This window comes from Scyliorhinus torazame, chromosome 12, assembly GCF_047496885.1.
Source record: "Scyliorhinus torazame isolate Kashiwa2021f chromosome 12, sScyTor2.1, whole genome shotgun sequence".
Lineage (NCBI taxonomy): Eukaryota > Metazoa > Chordata > Chondrichthyes > Carcharhiniformes > Scyliorhinidae > Scyliorhinus > Scyliorhinus torazame.
In genome coordinates, this window is record NC_092718.1 from 142,809,964 (window position 1) to 142,836,036 (window position 26,073).

Below are 26,073 nucleotides of genomic sequence, written 5' to 3' on the forward strand. Positions count from 1 at the left end.
GGATAGCAAGAAGCTTTTTCCCAGAGTGGGGGACTCAATTACTAGGGGTCACGAGTTCAAGGTGAGAGGGGAAAGGTTTCAGGGAGATATGCGTGGAAAGTTCTTTACGCAGAGAGTGGTGGGTGTCTGGAACGCATTGCCGGAGAAGGTGGTAGAGGTGGGCACGATAGCGCCATTTAAGATGTATTTCGACAGATACATGAATGGGCAGGGAGCAGAGGGATACAGATCCTTAGAAAATAGGCGACAGTTTTAGCTAGAGGATCTGGATCGGTGCAGGCTTGGCGGGCCGAAGGGCCTGTTCCTGTGCTGTAATCTTTCTTTGTTCTATCCAGGACAAAGGGGCAGCACGGTAGCCTTGTGGATAGCACAATTGCTTCACAGCTCCAGGGTCCCAGGTTCGATTCTGGCTTGGGTCACTGTCTGTGCGGAGTCTGCACATCCTCCCCGTGTGTGCGTGGGTTTCCTCCGGGTGCTCCGGTTTCCTCCCACAGTCCAAAGATGTGCGGGTTAGGTGGATTGGCCATGATAAATTGCCCTTAGTGTCCAAAATTGCCCTTAGTGTTGGGTGGGGTTACTGGGTTATGGGGATAGGGTGGCGGTGTTGACCTTGGGTAGGGTGCTCTTTCCAAGAGCCGGTGCAGACTCGATGGCCTGAATGGCCTCCTTCTGCACTGTAAATTCTATGAATTCTATGAAATTCTATGACAAGCAGTCTGATAATTTAACAACCAATGGAAATGTTGAGGGAAGTGATTGTGAGGTCGCAAGGTGATCATGTGCTGCAGTACGATCACCTTGAAGCACAGTGGGCTCAAACGCCGAATCCAGTTGAAGCACAGGGTTTGAACTTATAGCGTCTTTATTTGCAGAAGATGGTTATATGAGCAATACACAGGTTAACAAAGTAAGCCTTTCACCATGTAGCAACAGTGCTGCAACTCATTTTTTGTCTAAACATAATTGTAAATTAAAGAACACTTTCTGTAGCTGACATTAGGTTAACTATTTTCTGACTTGCTCATGCTTTTAAAATACAGAACACCGTATGGCTATTGGCTGCAGAATTTCTGCAGCTGACTCTATATAGCTTTTGGCTGAACACTTGCTACCAATTTGATATCTCTGCCCATTGACCAGTTTGTTACGAAGGGCACCAACCAGTCAGTGACAATCCTCTTTTCAAAGAAGTCAGAAATGATATTTGTCAAAATCCAGTCTCTCCAGGTTAGGGTGAGCTATCCTTTGAATTGAGACCTGGGGTTTAGTGCCATGCATCATGAATTGCATAGAATGCCCTCCTAAACTGCTGCATATTGTTGGGACAATCTCTACCATCTCTAACAATAACATCAGGGGCTGTATTCTCCGCACCCCGATGCTGAAATCACGTCCGGGGCAGAGAATCCATTTCCGCACACGGAATCGGGACCGGCGCCGGTTCCCGATTCTGCAGGCCCCGAAGAGCCGCGTATAACCTACCTGCGGCCATTGCTGGAGGCCCGCCTGCTATTCTCCGCCCCCGACCGGCCAAAGTCCAGACGGCATGGACCACTCATGGTCCCAGCCGTTCGGGATACTTGCGTATGTCATGTGAGAGTACGTTTAAGAAATGGGTGTTTATAAATGGGTGTGTGTATAAATATCTGTAGTGAGAGTACCTTTAAGAAATGTGTGTTTACTACTGCAGTGATGTCAGAGAGTAGGTGGAGCTGGGCTGTCTGTTAGCTTTTTACTTTTGTTTTTGAGCAGGCTGCAGGGTGTGTTTTAGTTTCGTTTTCAGAGCTGGATAGCTGCAGTCACAGCCAGAAGGTGTATGAATCTCTCTCTGTAATCTAAAGACTGTAAATCAATCCTGGTGATTTAAAACTAATAACAGTAGTGACTTTAACCTGATGTGCTTCTGGTAAAAGGTGTTCTAAGTCATATGGATGTTAAAAAGGAAAGCTTAAAGGTTTATTTGAATTAATGGTTGCTAAGATGTTCACTTTATATTTTAAAAAGGTTAACTTGAGTTCATAGAATAAACATTGTTTTGCTTTAAAAAATACTTTTCCATTTCTGCTCTACCCCACCTGTAGAGTGGGCTGTGTGCTCCCCAAACCACAATCTAGTAAAAGTTGTGGGTCAGGTGAACTCCATGATACACTTTGGGGTTCTCTAAACCCTGGCCCATAACATGTGGCAGCTGCGGCTTCAGTCCGGGGCCGCCATGGTCGGGGGCGGGCCGATCGGAGGGGGGGGGCCCTCATATGGGACCGAGCAATGTTTGGGGGTGCGGTCAAGGTCGGGCGAGCGGTTGTTCAGGGGCACTATTTGGGAGGTCCAGCTCCGCAGTCTGAGTCCGCCATGCGCATGTGCGGCCTCTGACCCGGAGCTGCGGGGGCCTGTATCTGCAGCTAAAGCTGCTTGTTTCACTCCGGCCCCCTGCTAGCCCCCTGCAGGGCTATGAATATGGGGCCTTTTCACGCCAGTTTTTCTGGCATGGAAGGCCACAGTTTTTACGACGGCGTGCGGACATAGTCCCAAAAACAGAGAATCCAGCCCTATATATCTGCAAATGTAAGTGATGGTTCCCTGATGAATCAGTAAACATTTGACTCCACCATTGCGTTAGTTATGACTAACTTGTTCTTCTCCCAGGCAGCTGTCTGATCTGAATTGTTAGCTGTTGCTGACCAGAGTACTTTGTGTGGTCTATGTTGTTAACCCTATATATACTGATTCCAATAATACTGAAATGTAGGTTAAACATTTCAGCATGGACATAAGTTGATTGTTGCCCCAGGATTTGTATTCCACATTTTGAAGTGATAGATCTCCTCACTTCTCCATAGAAGAGAGCCTTGTTAGTAAAAAGCTATCTTCCAGAGGAACCAGGGTTCTGCTCTGCAGCATTAAACACTAGTCTGCACCAAACCACCCCCACCCTACCACACACATTTTCCCCCCCACAACAGAAGCCTTCAGCTTATCTTTTCATATGCCTAATTTTGCTCTCCGGATTTAACACTCCAGGTAGCTGAAAAGTTCTGAAGAAGAGACATATTGAACTCGAAACATTAACTCTGCTTCTATCTTCACAGATGCTGCCAGACCTGTTGAGTTTTTCCAGCACCTACTGCTTTCATTTCCGATCTCCAGCATCCATGGTATTTTGCTTTTATTGGAGAATGTCACAGTTAGGCAGCATCTTGGACTTAGTGATCATGGTATTGTAAGGGTTAGATTAGTCATAAGGAACAAGGAATAATCTAGAATCAAAATACAGAACTGGAAGAGGGTTACTTTCAACAAGTTGAGGAGGGATATGGCCAGGGTAAATTGGAGTCTGAGGGAGAAAGATAACCGATAGTGGGCAGCCTTTAAAGAGGAGATGTTTAGTTAGATTCTAGGTTCATTCACACCAGGTGGAATGGGAGGGTAACTAAGAGCTCCTTGGATGACAAAGGAGTAGGAAGAAGCAGAAAAAGGGGATATTTGGCAGATATCAGCTTGATTATACAAGGTAGAATCAGGCTAAATATATAAAGTACAAGGAGGTGTGATAAAGCAAATATGAGGTACAAAGAGATGATATGAAAATAGATTGGTGGCAATACGAAAGGGAATCCATAGATTCCCTGTAGTCACATTAACAGTTAAAGGGTTGTCTGAGCATTGTGCGGCTAATTCGGAATCAAATGGGGGACCATTGGGGGAGGCAGAAAACATCGTCGAGCTACTGCGTAACTTGGCATCAGTGTTTACCAAGGAAAAGACCTTTGCAGAACCTACGGTAAACAAGGAGGTTGCCAGCATACTGCCTGAGAGAAAAATAAAGAGGTTCTGGAAAGGTTTGTAGTGCTTAAATTGGATGTTGCCCTGTCTAGGTGGGATGCACCTTAGGCTGCTGAAGAAAGGAAGAATAGTAATGGCAGATGAGATGACCATAATCTTCCAGTATTCTTTTATGACACGGGTGGTGCCAAAGAACTGGCGATTGCAAATAGAACGTAGAACAGTACAGGCCCTTCGGCCCACGATGTTGTGCCGACCACTTATTCTTATCTAAGATCAACCTAACCTACACCCCTTCAATTTACTGCTGTCCATGTGCCTGTCCAAGAGTCACTTAAATGTCCCTAATGACTCTGACTCCACCACCTCCGCTGGCAGTACATTCCACACACCCATCACTCTCTGTGTAAAGAACCTCTGACATCCCCCTATCCGTTTGAGAAAGGGCGAGTTTAACCTGATAATTTCAAGCCAAACACTTTCATGAAAGCAAAATGCTGCAGATGTTGCTTCAGATGTGAAATTAAAACAGAAGATGCTGAAAAAATCTAGTTGGTCTGGCAGGATCTGTGGAGAGAGAAAGACAGGTAACATTTCAGTTTTTAAGCAAGTGCAGAGCCAGGGAAATGTGCCAGGTGGCGGGAGGATGGAGAAACATTATCCAAAAGAGTGAGTGAGTTCTAAATTCCTTTTCTTCATAAATTTAGAGTACCCAATTAATATTTTCCAATTAAGGAGCAATTTAGCATGGCCAATCCACCTAACCTGCACATCTTTGGGTTGGGGGGGTGAGACCCACATAGACACGGGGAGAATGTGCAAACTCCACACAGACAGTAAACCCAGGTCCTCAGCGCGATGAGGCAGCAGTGCTAACCACTGAGCCACCATGCCCATCCACAAATTCCTACACCTGAAGGTTGGAAGTTATTTTGAAAATTCAAGGTCACCCCTGTAAGGTGAAATGTCTGTGGCAATGGAAAAAGATGTAAAATACTTCTGTCTAAAATTGACCTGTTTAATATTGATGAATGAATGAAGCATAAAAGTTTGACATTATCCTCCGAAGGTGCAGCATGTAGTAGATTCAAAACCATTTCAGGAAAGCTGCTCACAAAACTTATGTTCTGGGTCCTGTTTAATAGGAACAAGCTATTGAAGTGCTAACACGATCAAGTCTAGAAGTTGAACTGGCAGCAAAAGACCGTGAGATAATGCAATTAGTTGAGGATGTACAGAGGTTGCAGGCAAACCTGACCAAACTCCGCGAGACCTCAGCAAGTCAGGTCTCACGACTAGAACAGCAGCTCAGTGCAAAGTCCAGCACCCTCAAGGTAAGAGGTTATTACAATTGGTTATTAATTGTAAGTTTTATTAAATTAAAATATTCATGATAGTAAATTTCAGATCTTGTATTTATTCTGTAATCTTTGAAGCATTGCTTGCATGTCTACAGATTACTTTTGCATATGACTTTCTATTCCGGAGGTTACATTTCTCACTTAAATTGAATAGATGTTGAATCATTAGAGCGATTGGGTAGGCTCCTGTGTATCAGTGTGGTATGGAGAATAGCTGATTTAGAGTTTAATTGCTGAGGAGAGTAAATAACTTGCGGGAATGAAATAATTTGTAGATCAGGTAGAAAACTATGTATGTTATGTTATTTCAACCAAACCTACAAGAACCTATTTGAACTCCATTGAAAGATAATCTTATAGGAGATGGGCTGGTAGCTATATGATTGAAATAGGAATGTTTTGCATAAGGTTTCTGATGTAATCAAGAAGTTATCTATCTGATGGCGAGTTCTGCAGAATGTTACATTTTGCACTGTTGGGCTGAACATGAAATTACTGCACTATTTTTAACGGACACTTTTTAATGTTTTTATTATATTTTATAAATCATTGTTTTTAAGCAACTAGAGGAAAAGCTGAAAGGGCAGTCTGACTATGAAGAGGTTAAAAAAGAGCTGAGGTGAGTGTTGATTCAAGATGTAGTTTCTGTTTTCCATATATGTCAAATCATGAATTTAGCATTAAACTCCTGTTGTCATTCACTTGTATTTCTAGAAGCTAATTGGCTTATTTCCCTCTACCAATGTCATGGAATCAGGCCTTCCTGTATGCACAGATATTGCCAATAGTTCTGTTCCTTAAAAGAGCTCCTCGGAGGATACTTGGAGGCAACAGCACCTCCATAAATCCCCTGAGGCCCTCCCCAGATAGATGGCTTGGCCAGCAATCAAGCGTTTGTCCTTCAGGAAGGTGAATTTTGGTCAAAGGTGGGATTTTATTTGGAGGGTTGTCATCAGAAGAACATATAGCTAAGCTGCTGGGTTACCTCCTGGAAATGTCTTTATTAATATTTTCAATAGAATTTTGTTTTTGTGGCTCGCTCTTTCTTTGATCGCTAGTTCTGTCAGATATGCACATTTTCCAGAGGGTCAGATGAGGCAATATCCAAAATCATAAAGCTGTATTATTATCTAATTAATTATATTGTCTTTATTATAGAATTATAGGACCATTGAAGAAGGCCATTTGAGCCTTTGAAAAGAGCTGTAGGATTAGCTCCACTCCACTGTTCTTTCTCAATTGCCTCAAAATGTTTTCTATTTCCAGTATATATCCAATTACTTTTTAAATCTACTTTCATCACCCTTAAGGCAGTGCATTCTGTTTAACGGGAAAAAAATCTAACTGACACATTCATCAGAATGGACCACACTATTTTCTTTTAATGATTGTTTAGAGTAATATTTATCTTCAAAAAATATTTTTCCTCTCCATAATCCATTAATTTTTCTTACTGAAGAGTTTCAGGACATGAGAGGTTTATATTTATTTTAAAAATGAATCTGAAATAAAAGGTAGCTATTGCTTCTGATCCCCTGCATACACTGTGAAGTTGTGATAGACAGACTGGACAGTTCAAAAGTAAAAAGTAACCATTTTAATTTCACTTCAAAGAACTTTGCCTGTTAATTTATTGCAAATGAAGTGAATTGACATCTGACATTTTGTGAATTATTTTGGTTGGACAGGATTTCATCTAAACGAGTTGTATCCTGTAGTTTTGAGTAGTATTTTGACAAGCGTAGCAATTTACTTAAACTATACTTGTCAGCATTTTACAATTTTCGCACACAAAAGTCTCAAGATGGAATATGGAAAATCTCAAGCTTGCTACACCTCAAAGCTCGTTTTGAGGGGGACAACCTTTCTCTATCATGTTACATCTCATTTTGTACTTTAATCTGCTTGGTGCAGCATGAATCTTCTCGCAAGGTGCCCGCTTTCACTATGATTATATAACGTCATTTGCCCTTTAGTTTAGCAAAGTTACTCTTTTACTAACCGTTCATTTTCCAGAAGCTAGTTCATACTGGCTTAGCAAGCTGTCATTGTGGTCTTTCATGACCATATTGTAACTAAATTTGTTGACAACGCAAAGATAGTGAGGAGGACACAGAGTGCAAGATCTTCCGGCTGTTCACACCGGCGGGGTCCTGCCGACGGTGCACTCCCGCCGCAGATTTCCCGGTGGTGTGGGTGGATTCAGTGGGAAATCCCATTGACAGCGGCAGGACCAGCCAATGGTGGACCACCTCCCGTCACCGAGAAACAAGCCGCAGGGAGGCCAGAGAATCTCGCCCATTGTCTGCAAAGGGAATGTCGATAGTTTGGATGAGCGGCAGAAGTTTGGCATATGGAGTATAATGTGGGAAAAATATGAGTTTGTCCACTTTGGCATGAAGAATAGAAAATCAGAATATTATTTAAATGGAGACTGGCGAATGCTGCAGTACAAACATAGTACAAGCATATTTGGGTGTCCTCATTCATGAAACACAGAATGTCAACATGCAGATACAGCAAATAATTAGGAAGGCAAATGGAATGTTGGCCTTTATTGCAAGGGGAATAGAATATAAAAGTAGCAAAGTCTTTCTACAACTATACAGGGCATCAGCGGCACAGTGGTTAGCACTGCTGCCTCACGGCACCAAGGTCCCAGGTTCGATCCCGGTCCTGGGTCACTGTCTGCGTGGAGTTTGCACATTCTCCCATGTTTGCCTGGGTTTCATCCCCACAATCTCTCTTTGACTTTCTCCTAGCTGTGTAGTGTAGTTCAAATTTAACTTCAGGTTTAAGTCATGGCAGGAGAGCTCAGACCCGTGTCATGCTCCTCTTGTGAGATGTGGCAAGTCAGGGACCCTTCTGGTGTCCCTGACTCCTTCATCTGCAAGAAGTGTGTCCAACTGCAGCTCCTGTTAGACCGCTTGACGGCTCTGGAGCTGCGGATGGACTCACTTTGGAGCATCCGCGATGCTGAGGAAGTTGTGGAAAGCACATTCAGTGAGTTGGTCACACCGCAGATTAAAATTACTGAGGCAGATAGGGAAAGGGTGACCAACAGACAGAGGAAGAGTAGGAAGGCAGTGCAGGGATCCCCTGCGGTCATCTCCCTCCAAAACAGATTTACCGTTTTGGAAACTGTTGGGGGAGATGGCTCACCAGGGGAAGGTGGCAGCAGCCAGGTTCATGGCACCGTGGCTGGCTCTGCTGCACAGAAGGGCGGGAAAAAGAGTGGCAGAGCTATAGTGATAGGGGATTCAATCGTAAGGGGAATAGACAGGCGTTTCTGCGGACGCAAACGAGAATCCAGGTTGGTATGTTGCCTCCCTGGTGCAAGGGTCAAGGATGTCTCGGAGCGGCTGCAGGGCATTCTGGAGGGGGAGGGTGAACAGCCAGCTGTCGTGGTGCATATAGGCACCAACGATATAGGTAAAAAACGGGATGAGGTCCTACGAGCTGAATTTAGGGAGTTAGGAGTTAAACTAAAAAGTAGGACCTCAAAGGTAGTAATCTCAGGATTGCTACCAGTGCCACGTGATAGTCAGAGTAGGAATGACAGGATAGCTAGGATGAATACGTGGCTTGAGAGATGGTGCAAGAGGGAGGGTTTCAAATTCCTGGGACATTGGGACCGATTCTGGGGGAGGTGGGACCTGTACAAATCGGACGGTCTGCATCTGGGTGGGACCGGAACCAATGTTCTCGGGGGGGTGTTTGCTAGTGCAGTTGGGGAGGGTTTAAACTAATGTGCCAGGGCGATGGGAACCGATGTAGGAAGTCAGTGGGGACAGAAACAAAAGGCAGGAAGGGAGAGTGTGTAAAGCATGACCAGAGAAAGCAGGGCAGAGAGCAAGGAAGGTCTACATTAAACTGCATTTATTTCAATGCAAGGGGCCTGACGGGCAAAGCGGATGAACTCAGGGCATGGACGGGCACATGGGACTGGGATATTATAGCTATGACTGAAACATGGCTAAGGGAGGGGCAGGACTGGCAGCTCAATGTTCCGGGCTACAGATGCTATAGAAAGGATAGAACAGGAGGTAAGAGAGGAGGGGGAGTGGCGTTTTTGATTAGGGAGAACATCACGGCAGTACTTAGAGGGGATATATCCGAGGGTTCGCCCACTGAGTCTATATGGGTGGAACTGAAAAATAAGAAGGGAGAGATCACCTTGGTAGGACTGTACTACAGGCCCCCAAATAGTCAGCGGGAAATTGAGGAGCAAATATGTAAGGAGATTACAGATAGCTGCAAGAATAATAGGGTGGTAGTAGTAGGGGACTTTAACTTTCCCAACATTGACTGGGACAGTCATAGCATTAGGGGCTTGGATGGAGGGAAATTTGTTGAGTGTATTCAGGAGGAATTTCTCATTCAGTATGTGGATGGACCGACTAGAGAGGGGGCAAAACTTGACCTCGTCTTGGGAAATAAGGAAGGGCAAGTGATAGAAGTGCTAGTGAGGGATCACTTTGGGACAAGTGACCATAATTCCATTAGTTTTAAGATAGCTATGGAGAATGATAGGTCTGGCCCAAGAGTTAAAATTCTTAATTGGGGCAAGGCCAATTTTGATGGTATCAGACAGGAACTTGCAGAGGTAGATTGGGGGAGACTATTGGCAGACAAAGGGACGGCTGGTAAATGGGAGGCTTTTAAAAATGTGTTAACCAGGGTGCAGGGTAAGCACATTCCCTTTAGAGTGAAGGGCAAGGCTGGTAGAAGTAGGGAACCCTGGATGACTCGAGATATTGAGACTCTGGTCAAAAAGAAGAAGGAGGCATATGACGTACATAAGCAACTGGGATCAAGTAGATCCCTTGAAGAGTATAGAGATTGTCGAAATAGAGTTAAGAGGGAAATCAGGAGGCAAAAAGGGGACATGAAATTGCTTTGGCAAATAATGCAAGGGAGAATCCAAAGAGATTCTACAGATACATAAAGGGGAAAAGAGTAACTAGGGACAGAGTAGGGCCTCTTAAGGATCAACAAGGGCATTTATGTGCAGAGCCACAAGAGTTGGGTGAGATCCTGAATGAATATTTCTCATCGGTATTCACGGTGGAGAAAGGCATGGATGTTAGGAAACTAAGGGAAATAAATAGTGATGTCTTGAGAAGTGTGCATATTACAGAGGAGGAGGTGCTGGAAATCTTAAAGCGCATCAAGGTAGATAAATCCCCGGGACCTGATGAAATGTATCCCAGGATGTTGTGGGAGGCTAGGGAGGAAATTGCGGGTCCCCTAACCGAGATATTTGAATCATCGGCAGCCACAGGTGAGGTGCCTGAAGATTGGAGAGTGGCGAATGTTGTGCCCTTGTTTAAGAAGGGCAGCAGGGAAAAGCCTGGGAACTACAGACCGGTGAGCCTAACGTCTGTAGTAGGTAAGTTGCTAGAAGGTATTCTGAGAGACAGGATCTACAAGCATTTAGAGAGGCAAGGACTGATTCGGGGCAGTCAGCATGGCTTTGTGCGTGGAAAATCATGTCTCACAAATTTGATTGAGTTTTTTGAGGGAGTGACCAAGAAGGTAGATGAGGGTAGTGCAGTAGACGTTGTCTACATGGACTTTAGCAAAGCCTTTGACAAGGTACCGCATGGTAGGTTGTTGCAGAAGGTTAAAGCTCACGGGATCCAGGGTGAGGTTGCCAATTGGATTCAAAATTGGCTGGACGACAGAAGGCAGAGGGTGGTTGTAGAGGGTTGTTTTTCAAACTGGAGGCCTGTGACCAGTGGTGTGCCTCAGGGATCGGTGCTGGGTCCACTGTTATTTGTGATTTATATTAATGATTTAGATGAGAATTTAGGAGGCATGGTTAGTAAGTTTGCAGATGACACCAAGATTGGTGGCACAGTGGATAGTGAAGAAGGTTATCTAGGATTGCAACGGGATCTTGATCAATTAGGCCAGTGGGCCGACGAATGGCAGATGGAGTTTAATTTAGATAAATGTGAGGTGATGCATTTTGGCAGATCGAATCAGGCCAGGACCTACTCAGTTAATGGTATGGCGTTGGGGAGAGTTATAGAACAAAGAGATCTAGGAGTACAGGTTCATAGCTCCTTGAAGGTGGAGTCGCAGGTGGACAGGGTGGTGAAGAAGGCATTCGGCATGCTTGGTTTCATTGGTCAGAACATTGAATATAGGAGTTGGGACGTCTTGTTGAAGTTGTACAAGACATTGGTACGGCCACACTTGGAATACTGTGTGCAGTTCTGGTCACCCTATTATAGAAAGGATATTATTAAACTAGAAAGAGTGCAGAAAAGATTTACTAGGATGTTGCCGGGACTTGATGGTTTGAGTTATAAGGAGAGGCTGGATAGACTGGGACTTTTTTCCCTGGAGCGTAGGAGGCTTAGGGGTGATCTTATAGAGGTCTATAAAATAATGAGGGGCATAGATAAGGTAGATAGTCAACATCTTTTCCCAAAGGTAGGGGAGTCTAAAACTAGAGGGCATAGGTTTAAGGTGAGAGGGGAGAGATTCAGAAGGGCCCAGAGGGGCAATTTCTTCACTCAGAGGGTAGTGAGTGTCTGGAATGGGCTGCCAGAGGTAGTAGTAGAAGCGGGTACAATTGTGTCTTTCAAAAAGCATTTAGATGGTTACATGGGTAAGATGGATATAGAGGGTTATGGGCCAAGTGCGGGCATCTGGGACTAGCTTAATGGTAAAAAACTGGGCGGCATGGACTGGTTGGGCCGAAGGGCCTGTTTCCATGCTGTAAACTTCTATGATTCTATGATTCTAACCTAAAGATGAGCAGGGTAGGTGGATTGGCCACGCTGAAATGCCCCTTAATTGGAAAAAATTAATTGGGTACTCTAAATTAATTTTTTACATTTGGTGAAGTACACTAAAGAGTACTTTGTACAGTTTGACTCTCCTCATATACTTGCATTGGAAGCAGTTCAGAGAAGGTTCACGAGGCTGATTCCTGGGTGAAGGGTTTGTCTAATGATGTAAAGTTGAGCAGGTTGTGTTGATACTCATTGACGTTTAGAGGAATGGAAACATTTGAGGGGCTTTGTTAGTAAAATGCAGAGGCAAAATTTGAGGGAGCGCACACACCTCCAAACAACTCATCTACTTAACCCTTCAAACACCAATTGCCCTGCATGTTGCAGAGTCTGTGCATTGGGTGTATAAAGCCATCTAATTGGAGTGGAAGCAAATCATCCTCAATCACATGAAACTGCCTAAGATGACCAAGATACTGAGAAACCGTATTCCTTCGGGGAGGCTGTTCCCGTAACAGCCTCCCCGAACAGGTGCCGGAATGTGGCGACTAGGGGCTTTTCACAGTAACTTCATTTGAAGCCTACTTGTGACAATAAGTGATTTTCATTTCATTTCATGCAGGAAACTAGAACCAGGGGGCAGAGTTTAAAAATGGGGGGTCTTCTATGTAAGACAGAGATGAAGAGGAATTTCTTTGCTCAGAGGGTCATAATCTTTGGAATTCTCTTCCCCAAACAACAGTAGAGTCTAGGTTATTGAATATATTCAAGACTGAGCTAGACAATTATACCAGGGAGTGGAGGGTTTTGAATGCCGGGAATTGGATGGGTTGGAGAAAGAAAGTGGAGCTAAGGCCACAGTCGGAGCAGCCTTGATCTTGTTAAATGGCAGAGAAGGCTTGAGGGACTAAATGGCCTACGCGTGCTTCTGTTTCTTTAATCTTCAATTCTCGTACCAGCCTCCCAGAACAGGCACCGGAATGTGGCCACTAGGGGCTTTTCACAGCAACTTCATTGAAGCCTACTTGTGACAAGCGATTTTCATTTCATTTATGAGACTCATAACTTGAACTAATTGGGCAAAATTCTAAATACTTAAGTGTTTTATCAGTTAAGAAGTAAACATCTTTTTCAAAAGCAAAAAGCCCACACTCTTCATAGACCAAAGAGGTATTGCTGTAAAGCAGTAAGATGAGCTGTTATTAGTTTCTTGAAATATAGAAATTTAAAGTTGAGTGGAGCAATTTAACTATGAAGTCGTTGAAGCCACCAATGAGTCTCAGCTTTTAAGGTAATGTGGACAGCGACTGCCGTGTGTTTAAACACCAATTTAATCTGTTTTGTACTGCAGTAAATTTAGGAGATCAATTCGATTCGCGTAAGGTAGCGATGCTCCTAACAGCCGCAGGGCAAACGAAGAAGATAGTAAAACTTTTAACGAAGTAATTTGAAGATTTGATGCACATTGCACCCCCAGAAAGAATGAAATTTATGAATGCTATGTGTTTAGATCACGTTTATGGAAGACAGAAGAGTCCATAGATCATTTCACCACTGATTTAAAGTTAAAAGCTAAAACCTGTAATTTTTCTGCAGTGGAACCTTCCATGATTCAGGACCAACTTGTGTTTGGTGTGAATGGAAATAAGCTGAGGGAACGGTTGCTGAGGGAATCTGAGCTGTCTTTGGAACAAACAGTTAAGATTTGTCAGGCTCATGAGCTAATAGCACAGCATTCTAAATGTTTCTGAGTAATGGTGGCATATTCTTGGAGGAAAGCACTCCGGTCACGGCCCTTTTTCGGAAAAGACGGGAAACTTCTGAAAAAAGGCGGGAAAGTTCCTGCAGCTCCTCGCATACCAACAAACAGGTTAAAGTTTTTCTGTGTAAAAGATGTAGTCGAAGGCACAAATTATGGCAGTGTCCAGCGTTTGGCAAGTTTTGTTCCAGATGCAAAGGAAAAAATCACTTTGTTCAGATTTGTTACTCTCAGCTCAACCCCAGATCAGTCAGCACAGTGGAAGAGACAGTCTCCAGTGATGAAACATCATTGTTTGTTGGAGTAATAACAGAGAAGATTAATTTTTGGGAGACATCAAAATATTCTCCAGCACTTACAAAAATGCAAACTGATGGTCCATTTAAAATAAATGGGGTTGACGAGGACAAATGGCTGCTATCACTTGATGAGAACGGTACAGTGGTCTAATTAAAGTTAGACACTGGTGTCAAAACCAATTTAATCAGCATGACTGATTCTAAAAATGTGGCCGATTAGAAGAAATTGCAAAATATCTCTGAGAGATTATAATGGTTCAAGCATTAAATGTTATGGTGCTTGTGACCCGGGTGTAGTGGCGAAGAACACAGTTTATTCCTTCCCATTCTGTATTGTATCCGAGGGCTTGGATTCATTATTAGGTGATCAGTCCTGTGAAGAATTTGGTCCAGTACAGTTGGTATATAGCATCCACAAAGGATTGGATCAACACTCCCAACGATTCTGAGGACATTATCAGCAAAAGGGGCGTTTGAGCACAGGGCTAAAGAGCTGGCTTTTAAAGCAGACCAAGGCAGGCCAGCAGCACGGTTCAATTCCCGTACCAGCCTCCCCGAACAGGCACCGGAATGTAGCGACTAGGGGCTTTTCACAGTAACTTCATTTGAAGCCTACTTGTGACAATAAGCGATTTTCATTTTCATTTCATTTCAAATTCAGTGACGTATTCACAGATTTTAGTGCACTACCATTCATCAATGAGATACAATTTAAAGAAGGTGCATTATCTAAAGCACCGATACAAACTATTAGTAGTGAAATTGCTGAAGATGTAGATCTGCATGTCAATCTCATTTCTATCCTACCACCCGTATTAGATATGAAACCGCAAGTTATCAACTTGTGATAGAAGATTGAAGATAGAAGAACCTACCAATTCAGTATATAAGTGAATGTTAGAGTCAGGTGACCTCAGACTGACTGGAGAGCTGGAAGAGAGAGGTTGCTTGTGCATGATCATACTGTTATTCATCTGTTGTTTTGTATATAGTTTACCCACATTTAATGTTAATAAATCGTTTATAGCTTTAGCTGCAAGTGATCGTGTAACATAAATCAGGCCATCTGATGAGAACATTACACTAACCACTGCGTCACCGTGCTGTCCTCGAAATATGGCACAAAATAATAATATAAAATGTTACAGGTCAGGCAATTGAAAAAGTAAGTATATCCAAATTGGATCATATAATGGTTTATTTTGCCATGTGCAGTCTGGCCACACAAAAATAAAGTTGTTTAATGTTCAGGTAATACTCCAAGTAAACAATTCAGTGGTAAGCCTGAAAAAATACAGAAAATTAACTTTTGTTCTTGATGAGAATGTAGAACTGATGCTCTACATTTCTTTTTGAAGGAGCTTGCATTGTTTTAATTTCCTTGTCAGTAGAGGTTTTAGAGATGCTTTCATTACAAGTTTATTAAACTCTTCATTTTGACGCCGATTTAGTTTTGGAGGTAAACCAATGCCTCCTTATTACAGAAATAACAAATTTATTTCAATATTTGTCTGAAGAGTAGTTGTGAAAATTTGAACATGCACAGAATTTATTTTGAGTGAAATATTTGTGTGGTAGCTTATCAACGGTGTAATGGGAAGTGGGCCTGCTTTTTAGAAATATATTTTGCATCTAAGCACACTATTCAACTATTTGAAGATTGTTATCTACTTTGAAAAGTTTTGAATCTATTTGTATACTTTGGATGATTTTTGAGTTTTACCCTGCACCTTCATCTCTTTTGTCATTTAAGCTCCCCTGCCTTGCATCCTATCACAGATCTTTCCTTTTGTTATTTTACCTACCCTTCTCCAAATCAATTGCTTAGAACTGATTGCATTTCTAACTTATCTCAGTTCTGTATACAAAGAGTCTCGGCCTGAAACGTTAACTCTGTTTCTCTGTCCACAGATCTGCTGAGTATTTACCAGCGATTTCTATTTAAATTTACTAAAATTGCCTTTTGCATTTTTGTTGATAAAACAAAGATTTAGTGCGTGAGTTTATATTATGTTTAGAATCAATTAACATTAACAACACCGTTGTACATTATCCTTAATGTGGTAAACTGTCCCAGGTCACAAGAGGGTTATTAGATAACATTTGACACCAAGCCAGATGAGGAGTTATGAGGACCTGGTTGATCAAAGATTTGATCAAGGAAATAGTTTTTAAGCAGTGTCTTAATGAAGCAGGGTAGGCAGGGAGATTTAAGGGAGTATACGCACTGTGTTTCCTGTGAGGAAGGTGTGTGATAACAAGAAATTAGTGAGTCCTCTCAAACTCATGCCTTTAGGAGCTGCAGTACAATTCTGTTTCATTGGGACACCTTATTAGCCAAACTGTGTGGGCTGTATGAGAACTGAATGAGTGACTGAGCAGATGTTCCCTTTATAATGAATGTCCTCATTAATAGGGTGGCAGCCAGAGGTGTTGCTTGCTGTAATTGCAAGATGGTCAAAATAATGTTTATGGAAACTTGTCAAGTTGTCAGAGTAAACAGTTAAAAATATGTACTTTGCACCATCAAAACCTGTCCCCATTTTTATTTCTACCTTACACCTAGCCAGAACAAATTTTAGCTGACTGTAAATCTTTATAGTGACCAGCAACAACTTGCATTTATATATTACCTTTAATATAGCAAAACATCCCACAATGATTCACAGGAGCACAGGTGGTGTTTTCTCTTTAAATTTACATTTCAAGGGAGCCACATTTGAAGCCTTTACTCTGGACCCAAATTTGCAACATTTGTTTTGGATGACAGTTCTGAAATTATGACTATGTAAAGATTGGTTCCTTCCTTATTTGTCATAGTAATGTTCTGATTAGAGTACACAGAAATGGCATATTTTTATTTCAGCAAATAATTAATTGCAGATTGAGACAATTCACAGTCGTATCTGATCTGACATGAATAACTTCTAAAGCTGTGCACAATCAGAACAGGGGGCTTGAGAGCTTTTGACAGCTTAAAATGTTACATTCTTATTAACCTTTATATTTACCCTCTGAAAATCCTCATGGAATTGCATATGCAGCATTCTGCTTTACTTCGCAGCTCAAATAGTTAGGTTGAAATCTTTGTTGGTGAAATTAAAAGCTACAGTGATGGTATTAAGACCATAAGACATTGGAGCATAATTAGGCCACTTAGCCCATCGCGTCTGCTCCGCCATTCAATCATGGCTGATATTTTTCTCATCCCCATTCTCCTGCCTTCTCTCCATAACCCCAGATCCCCTTATTGCTCAAAAACCTATCTATCTCTGTCTTAAAGACACTCGGTGATTTGGTCTCCACAGCCTTCTGCGGAAAAGTTCCACAAATTCATCAACCCTCTGGCTGAAGAAATTCATCCTCATCTCTGTTTTAAAGGATCGTCCCTTTAGTCTGAGATTGTGTTAGTCTGATATTGACAGTGCTATTTCTTCTGTTCTGAGCATTGACACCATGAAATCTGTATTATTATTCTTAGTATCCTGGATAATGTATCCTGGATAATGTAACGGAATGCTTGCAGGTGTATGCTATAACTGCTTTGCCAATACGAAGTCATTATTAAACAATAAATCCAATTCACTTTTCCCCCTATTTCCAGTATCCTGAAGTCGATGGAATTTGTAGCATCAGAAGGATCTGGATCACAGGTAGGTTCTGTTGGAATCTCATAATGTTCTGTACTTGACATATAAATTCCAATTCATCATGAGGAATATTGTAAAATATACAGGTAATAAAAAGATGCATCTATCAATATAATGCATTCTGATAGATTGTGAATGTCCTCTGAGAAGATTTGGGTTAGGGTGAGATGAAACATAGAAAACATCTTTTCAGCAACAGATTTGAACCTTTAAGGATTGGAGTTCTAGACAAGTATCACTGCAAAAAAAGAGTACACAGAAATGGCATATTTTTATGGAAAAGACAGGGCAGTGGGATTAGCTTAGTTGATCTGACAGAGAGCTGGCATGGGCAAGATGGAACAAATGGCCTCCTTCTCTGCTGTAACCATTCTATGGTTCATTTTAGTGACGAGGCATATAACTTATTGCTGAATTTGAGTTTTGCTTATAACGTTCCAGCATTCCAGTTGTGTCCTTGCGTAATTACTGAAAAAGCTGCAACTAGAGTAATTTGCAATCTAATATAATGCTGCAATGTGACAGTGTGATAAAGCTTGGGAAATTTACAGTCGACTGATTTTGTAAACAATTGTGCATTTTGAAAGCTGCAGAGAAACCAAATCATCATTATCGAAATGTAGTGAGTTGGCATTGAGTTGCAGAACATGTACAACTCAAAGAACAAAGAAAATTACAGCACAGGAACTGGCCCTTTGGCCCTCCACTGACCATGCTGTCCGTCTGAACTAAAACCTCCTACCCTTCCGGGGACCATATCCCTCTATTCCCATCCCATTCATGTATATGTCAAGACACTCCTTAAAAGTCACTATCGTTTCTTCTTCCACTACCTCCCCCGGCAGCGAATTCCAGGCTCCCACCACCCTCTGTAAAAAAAAAACATGCCTCATACATCTCCTTTAAATCTTGCCCCTTAAACCCCCTAGTAATTGACTCTTCCACCCTGGGCAGCACGGTAGCATAGTGGTTAGCATAATTGCTTCACAGCTCCAGGGTCCCAGGTTCGATTCCCGGCTTGGGTCACTGTCTGTGCGGAGTCTGCACGTTCTCCCCGTGTGTGCGTGGGTTTCCTCCGGTTTCCTCCCACAGTCCAAAGACGTGCAGGTTAGGTGGATTGGCCATGCTAAATTGCCCTTAGTGTCCAAAATTGGCCTTAGGGTTGGTTGAGTGGGGTTACTGGGTTATGGGGATAGGGTGGTGTGGGCCTCGGTAGGGTGCTCTTTCCAAGAGCCGGTGCAGACTCGATGGGCCGAATGGCCTCCTTCTGCACTGTAAATTCTATGATTCTATCTCTCCGCCCAAGTCTCCAACCGATCGATATCCTACTGTATCCTCTGATGGTCCTCATCGCTCTCCCCAATTCCACAAACCTTTATGTCGTCCGCAAACTTACTAATCAAGCCAGTTACATTTTCCTCCAAATTATTTATATATACATATTTTACAAACAGCACGGGTCCCAGCACTGATCCCTGAGGAACACCATTAGTCACAGCCCTCCATTCAGAAATGCACCCTTCCACCGCTACCCTCTGTTTTCTATGACCGAGCCAGTTCTGTATCCATCTTGCCAGCTCACCTCTGATCCCGTGCAACTTCACCTTCTGTACCAGTCTGCCATGAGGGGCCTTGTCAAAGGCCTTACTGAAGTCCATGTAGACAACATTTTAGTGAGTCACGACATCCCCTTAACAAAACCATGTTGCCTCTCGCTAATACGTCCACTTATTTCCAAGTGGGAGTATATCCTGTCTCGAAGAATCCTCTCCAATAATTTCCCTGCCACTGACGTAAACCTCACCGGCCTGTAATTAACTGGATTATCCTTGCTACCTTCTTGAACAAAGGAACAACATTCTCCAATCCTCTGGGACCTCCCCTGTAGCCAGTGAGGATACAAATATTTCTCTCAAGGCCCCAGCAATTTCCTCCCTTGCCTCTCTCAATATTCTAGGGTATATCCCATCAGACCCTGGGGCCTTGTCTACTTTAATGTTTTTTAAGACCCCCAATACCTCTTCTTTGATCCCAACATGACCCAAACTATCTACGTACCCTTCTGCAGACTCATCATCCACCAAGTCCTTCTCTTTGGTGAATATTGATGCAAAGTACACATTTAATACCTCGCCATGTCCTCTGGCTGCACACACAGATTCCCTCCCCTGTCCTTGAGTGGACCAACCCTCTTCCTGGCTACCCTCTTGCTCTTTATATATGTATAAAAAGCCTTGGGATTTTCCTTAATCCTGCTGGCCAATGACTTTTTGTGATCCCTTTAAGCCCTCCTGACTCCTTGCTTAAGTGTATTTCTACTTCCTTGTATTCCACACTTGTTTTGCGTGTTCCCAGGCTTTTAGCCTTGACAAATGCTTCCTTTTTCTTTTGGACTAAGCTCATAATATCTCTCGTTATGCAAGGTTGCTGAAACTTGCCATATTTATCCTTCTTCCTCACAGGAGCATACTGGTCTTGAATTCCGATCAACTTATGCTTGAAAGCCGCCCACATGCCAGATGTTGATTTGCCCTCAAACATCTGCCCCCAATTTACATTCTTCAGTTCCTGACTAATATTGTTGTAATTGGCCTTCCCCCAGTTTAGCACCTTCATCTGAGGACTACATTTATCTTTATCCAGCAGTACCTTAAAACCTACTAAATTGTGGTCACTGTTCCCAAACTGTTCCCCTACTGAAACGTCAACTACCTGGCCAGGCTCATTCCCCAATACCAGGCCCAGTGTGGCCCTGTTCCTAGTTAGACTACCTACACACTGTTTCAAGAAGCCCTCCTGGATTCTCCTTATGAACTCTGCCCCATCCACGCCCCTCGCACTAAGTGAGTCCCAGTCAATATAGGGGGTTAAAATCATCCACCACAACAACCTTGTTACTTTTACACCTTGCCAAAATCTGCCTACATATCTATTACTCTATCTCCTGCTGGCTATTGGGAGGCCTATAGTAAACCCCCAACATTGTGACGACACTCTTCCTATTCCTGAGCTCTACCCATATTGCCTCGATGTGTGAGCCCTACAGGTGTCCTCCCGCAGTACAGATGTAATATTGCCCTTAACCAGTAGTGCAATTCCCCCACCCCTTTACATCCCCCTCTATCCCATCTGAAACATCTGTATCCTGAAACGTTAAGCTGTCAATCCTGTTCTTCCCTTAACCAAGTCTCTGTAATGGCAACAACATCATAGTTCTGAGTACTAATCCAAGCTCTAGGTTCATCTGCCTTACCTGTTACACGTCTCACATTGAAACAAAAGCACTTTGGTCCACCAGACCCTCTTGATCAGCAACCACACCCTGCCTGCTTTTCTTCTGAGTCTTACTGGCCGTACTCTCTAGTTCCCCTTCAGTTCATTCAAAGAACAATACAGCACAGGAACAGGCCCTTCAGCTCTCCAAGCCTGTACCGGTCATGATACCAACCTTTGCCAAAGCACTCAGCACTTCTTTGTGCTGTATCCCTCTATACCCATCCTATCCACGTATTTGTCAAGATACCTTTTGAACGCCGTTAATGTATCTGCTTCCGCAAACTCTGGTAACGCGTTCCAGGCACTCACTACCCTCTGCGTAAAAAACCTGCCTCGCACATCTCTTAAACCTAAGCCTCCTGGTGACTGACCCCTCCACGCTGGGAAAGAGTGCCTGCCCATCCACTCTATCCATGCCCCTCATATTCTTGTAAACCTCTACCAGGTCATCCCTCAACCTCCGTCTTTCTAATCAAAACAGTCCGAGTCTATTCAGCCTCTCCACATAGCTAACCCCTTCCAGGCCAGGCAACAAACTGGTAAACCTCCTCTGCACCATCTCCAAAGCCTCCACATCCTTCTGGTAGTGTGGCGACCAGAATTGTGCGCAATATTCCAAATGGGGCCTTACCAAAGTTCTATACAACTGTGGCATGAGTTGCCAGTTTTTCTACTCGGTGCCCCGTCCAAGGAAGGCAAGCATTCCGTATGCTTTCTAGACTACCTTGTCCACTTGTGTTGCCACCTTCAAAGATCTGTGCACTGCATGCCCAGATGTCTCTGCCTTCTACATTCCTATGTGTTTTACCATTCATGGTATATTTCCCCTATTTCCGCTCCATGTTAGATCTACCAAAATGCCTCCCATTTGTCTGGATTAACCTCCATTTGCCATTTCTCTGCCCAAGTCTCCAACCTATCTATGTCCAGCTGTATTCTCTGACAATCCTCAACACTATCTGCCACTGCACCAACCTTGGTGTCATCCGCGAACTTACTAATCAAACCGGCTACATTTTCCTTCAAATCGTTTATGTACACCACAAACAACAGAGGCCCCAGCACAGATCCCTGTGGAACACCACTAGTCACAACCTTCCATTCAGAAAAACACCCTTCTGCTGCTACCCTTTGCCTTCTGTGACCGAGCCAGTTCTGTTTCCATCTTACCACCTCACCTCTGATCCCGTGTGACTTCACCTTTTTCTTTAGTTCCCACCCCCCTACCAAACTAATTTAAATCCTCCCGTGTGACACGAGCAAACCTCCCGGCCAGAATATTTGTGCCCTGCAGTTTAGATGGAACCCGTCCTTCTTGTAATGGTCCCACCTGCCCCGGCAGAGATCCCAATGGTCCAGATATCTGAAACCCTCCCTCCTACACCAACTGTTTAGCCACGTGTTTAGCTGCTCTATCTTCCTATTTCCAGCCTCACTGGCACGTGGCATAGGGAGTAATCCTGAGATTACAACCTGCTTTTTAACTTTCTACCTAACTCTCTAAACTGCTCCTGCAGGACCTCATCACTCTTCCTACCTTTGTCATTAGTGCCAATGCGTACCATGACCTCTGGCTGTTCACCCTCTCCCTTCAGAATGCTTTCTGCCTGTTCAGAGACACCTGGACCTTGGCACCAGGGAGGCATCATATTATTCTGAAGTCTCTTTCATGCCCACAGAAGAGCCGATCTGTACCCCTAACTATAGAGTCCCCTATAACTATTCTCTAGTGCTCTTTGTCCCTCCCTGCTTAACATCAGAGCCAGCCGGGGTGCCACTGCTTTGGCTGCTGCTGCTATTATCCCCTGATAGCCCCCCCCCCAAACTGTATCCAAAACTGTATACTTGTAAGAGAGGGGGACGACCACAGGGGATTCCTGACTGCCTGCCCCTTCTAGCGGTCACCCATCTATCTACCTGGACCTTGGGTGTCACCACATCACTTAAACTCCTGTCTATGATGCTTTCCGCCTCCTTTATGCTCCTAAGTGCATCCAACTGCTCCTCCAACCTATCCATGCGGTCTGCGAGGAGCTGCAGTTCGGTGCAGTCTCTGCAGATGGAAACGTCACAGATCTCCCACATCTCACAAGTGGGAGACGTGGGACCAACATTTCTTTTTTTTTTTAACGCATTTTATTCAAACTTATATCAAAGTAGGTTACAGCAAATAAACTCCCCGGGAAACATTCTTCCCAACAATCTACTATACAGTTTGTACAATTTTTCTCCTTTTTCACACCCCTCCCCATCACCCACCCCCCTGCGACGAACAGCTCCTCAAACACGGTCACAAAGATCCCCCACCTTTTCTCAAACTCCCCTGCTGAAGCCCCTTAACTCATACTTTATTTTCTCTAACCGCCGGAAGTCATACAGGTCACCCAACCATGCTGCTACCCCCGGTGGCGATGCCGACCGCCACTCCAGCAAAATTCGTCACCGTGCAACCAGAGCGGCGAAGGCAATGACATCGGCCTTCCTCCTCTCCATGAGCTCCGGCTTCTCTGAAACCCCAAATATCGTCACCAAACGGTCCGGGCCCACTCCCTCCTCCACTATCCTGGCTAAGACTGCGAACACTCCCGCCCAGAATCTTCCCAATTTTTCACAACCCCAAAACATGTGCACATGATTCGCTGACCCCCACCTCTCACACTCATCTGCTACCCCCACTCATTCTTGCCCGAGTCATATGCAGCCTGTGCACCATCCTAAACTGTATCAGACTCATCCTTGCACAAGAGGAGGTCCCGTTTACCCTTCGCAGTGCCTCACTCCATGCACCGCAATTGATCTCCATTCCCAACTCCGCTTCCCATTTCTCCTTGATCTTCACCACCCGCTTGCCTCCCTGCTCCCCCAGCCACTTATATACATCCCCAATTCTTCCCTCCCCTTCGACATCCGGAAGCAGCAGTTGCTCCAGCAGGGTGTATCTCGGCAATCTAGGGAACCTCTTCCAGACCTTTCGTGCAAAGTCCCTAACCTGTAGATACCTGAACTCTCTACCCCTCGGCAGCTCTACCCTCTCCCTTAGCTCCTCCAGCAGGCGAACCCTTCCTCCAAATACAAATCCCTCACTTCCCTCCACCTCCTGTATACACTATCCATCCCCCCCAGCTCAAACCCTTGATTCTCGCACAGTGGCGTTAGCACCGACATCCCTTCCACCCTAAATTGCCTCCTCAGCTGATTCCATATCTTCACCGTGGACTGCACCACTGGGCCCCCTGAATACCTACTCGGAGCCATTGGCAATGCTGCCGTCACTATAGCCCTCAAGCTAGACCCCTTACAAGATTCCTCCTCCATCCTAACCCACTCTACCCCGTCTCCTTCCTACCACCGCCGCACCTTGTTCACATTCGCCCGCCAATAATAATGAAGCAAGATTGGCAACGCCAACCTTCCCTGCTGCCTCTGCCTCTGCGGTAGGGTCCTCCCCACCCTCGGCACCTTCCCCGCCCATACAAAGTCAGGGATGATTGTGTCCACTTTCTGAAAAAAGGCCTTTGGTATAAAGATCGGGAGAGCCTGAAAGATAAACAAGAATCTCAGCAGAATATTCATTTTCACCACTTGGACCCTCCCCGCCAATGTTAAGTGCAGTGTATCCCACCTCTTAAGTTCCTCCCTGGCATCCTCCACCAGCTTTGTTAAGTTCCACTTATGGAGCCCCGTCCATTCCCTCGCTACCTGAATCCCCAAGTACCTAAACCTATCCCTCGCTACTGTAAACGGCATCCCCCCTAAATTAGCCCGCTGTGCCAGCTCACTCACCGCGAATGCCTCACTTTTCCCTACATTCAGTTTGTATCCCGAGAACCCTCCAAACCTCCCCAACAGGTCCATAATCCTTCCCATACTCTCCAAACATACAGCAAGAGGCCATTGGCATAGAGCAACACCCGATGCTCCCTCTGTCCTCTCATTATCCCCTGCCACTCTACTGACCCCCTGAGAGCCATTGCCAATGGCTTTATGGCGAGCGCAATAAGCAACGGCGACAGCGGGCACCCCTGCCTCGTACCCCTGTACGAAGTCTTACAACACCAGGTTAAAGTCCAACAGGTTTGTTTCGATGTCACTAGCTTTCGGAGCGCTGCTCCTTCCTCAGGTGAATGAAGAGGTCTGTTCCAGAAACACATATATAGACAAATTCAAAGATGCCAAACAATGCTAGGAATGCGAGCATTAGCAGGTGATTAAATCTTTACAGATCCAGAGATGGGGTAACCCCAGGTTAAAGAGGTGTGAATTGTCTCAAGCCAGGACAGTTGGTAGGATTTCGCAGGCCAGATGGTGGGGGATGAATGTAATGTGACATGAATCCCAGGTCCCGGTTGAGGCCACACTCATGTGTGCGGAACTTGGCTATAAGTTTCTGCTCGGCGATTCTGCGTTGTCGCGGGTCCTGAAGGCCGCCTTGGAGAACGCTTACCCAGAGATCAGAGGCTGAATGCCCTTGACTGCTGAAGTGTTCTCCGACTGGAAGGGAACATTCCTGCCTGGTGATTGTTGCGCGATGTCCGTTCATTCGTTGTCGCAGCGTCTGCATGGTCTCGCCAATGTACCACGCTTCGGGACATCCTTTCCTGCAGCGTATGAGGTAGACAACGTTGGCCGAGTCGCACAAGTATGTACCGTGTACCTGGTGGGTGGTGTTCTCACGTGTAATAGTGGTATCCATGTCGATGATCTGGCACGTCTTGCAGAGATTGCCATGACAGGGTTGTGTGGTGTCGTGGTCACTGTTCTGAAGACTGGGTAGTTTGCTGCACACAATGGTTCGTTTGAGGTTGCGCGGTTGTTTGAAGGCAAGTAGTGGGGGTGTGGGGATGACCTTGGCAAGATGTTCATTGTCATCAATGACGTGTTGAAGGCTGTGAAGAAGATGACGTAGTTTCTCCGCTCCGGGGAAGTACTGGACGACGAAGGGTATTCTGTCGGTTGTGTCCCATGTTTGTCTTCTGAGGAGGTCGGTCCGGTTTTTCGCTGTGGCGCGTTGGAACTGTCGATCGATGAGTCGAGTGCCATATCCCGTTCGTACGAGTGCATCTTTCAACGTCTGTAGATGTCTGTTACGCTCCTCCTCGTCTGAGCAGATCCTGTGTATACGGAGCGCTTGTCCATAGGGGATGGCTTCTTTAATGTGTTTAGGGTGGAAGCTGGAGAAGTGGAGCATCATGAGGTTAT

At 44.5% G+C, this 26,073-nt stretch overlaps 1 protein-coding gene across 6 annotated transcripts in view; it reads left to right on the forward strand.

Annotated features, from left to right (window-relative positions):
- LOC140386629 (protein CASP-like) overlaps positions 1-26,073 on the forward strand; it is a 1,158,102-nt gene that overhangs the window by 663,346 nt on the left and 468,683 nt on the right. For all 6 annotated transcript variants that reach the window (XM_072469118.1, XM_072469114.1, XM_072469117.1 and 3 more), the window contains exons 11-13: positions 4,926-5,114; positions 5,702-5,760; positions 17,553-17,601. In XM_072469118.1, the coding sequence (XP_072325219.1) occupies positions 4,926-5,114; positions 5,702-5,760; positions 17,553-17,601 (297 nt within the window). The remainder of the gene's footprint in view (positions 1-4,925; positions 5,115-5,701; positions 5,761-17,552; positions 17,602-26,073) is intronic.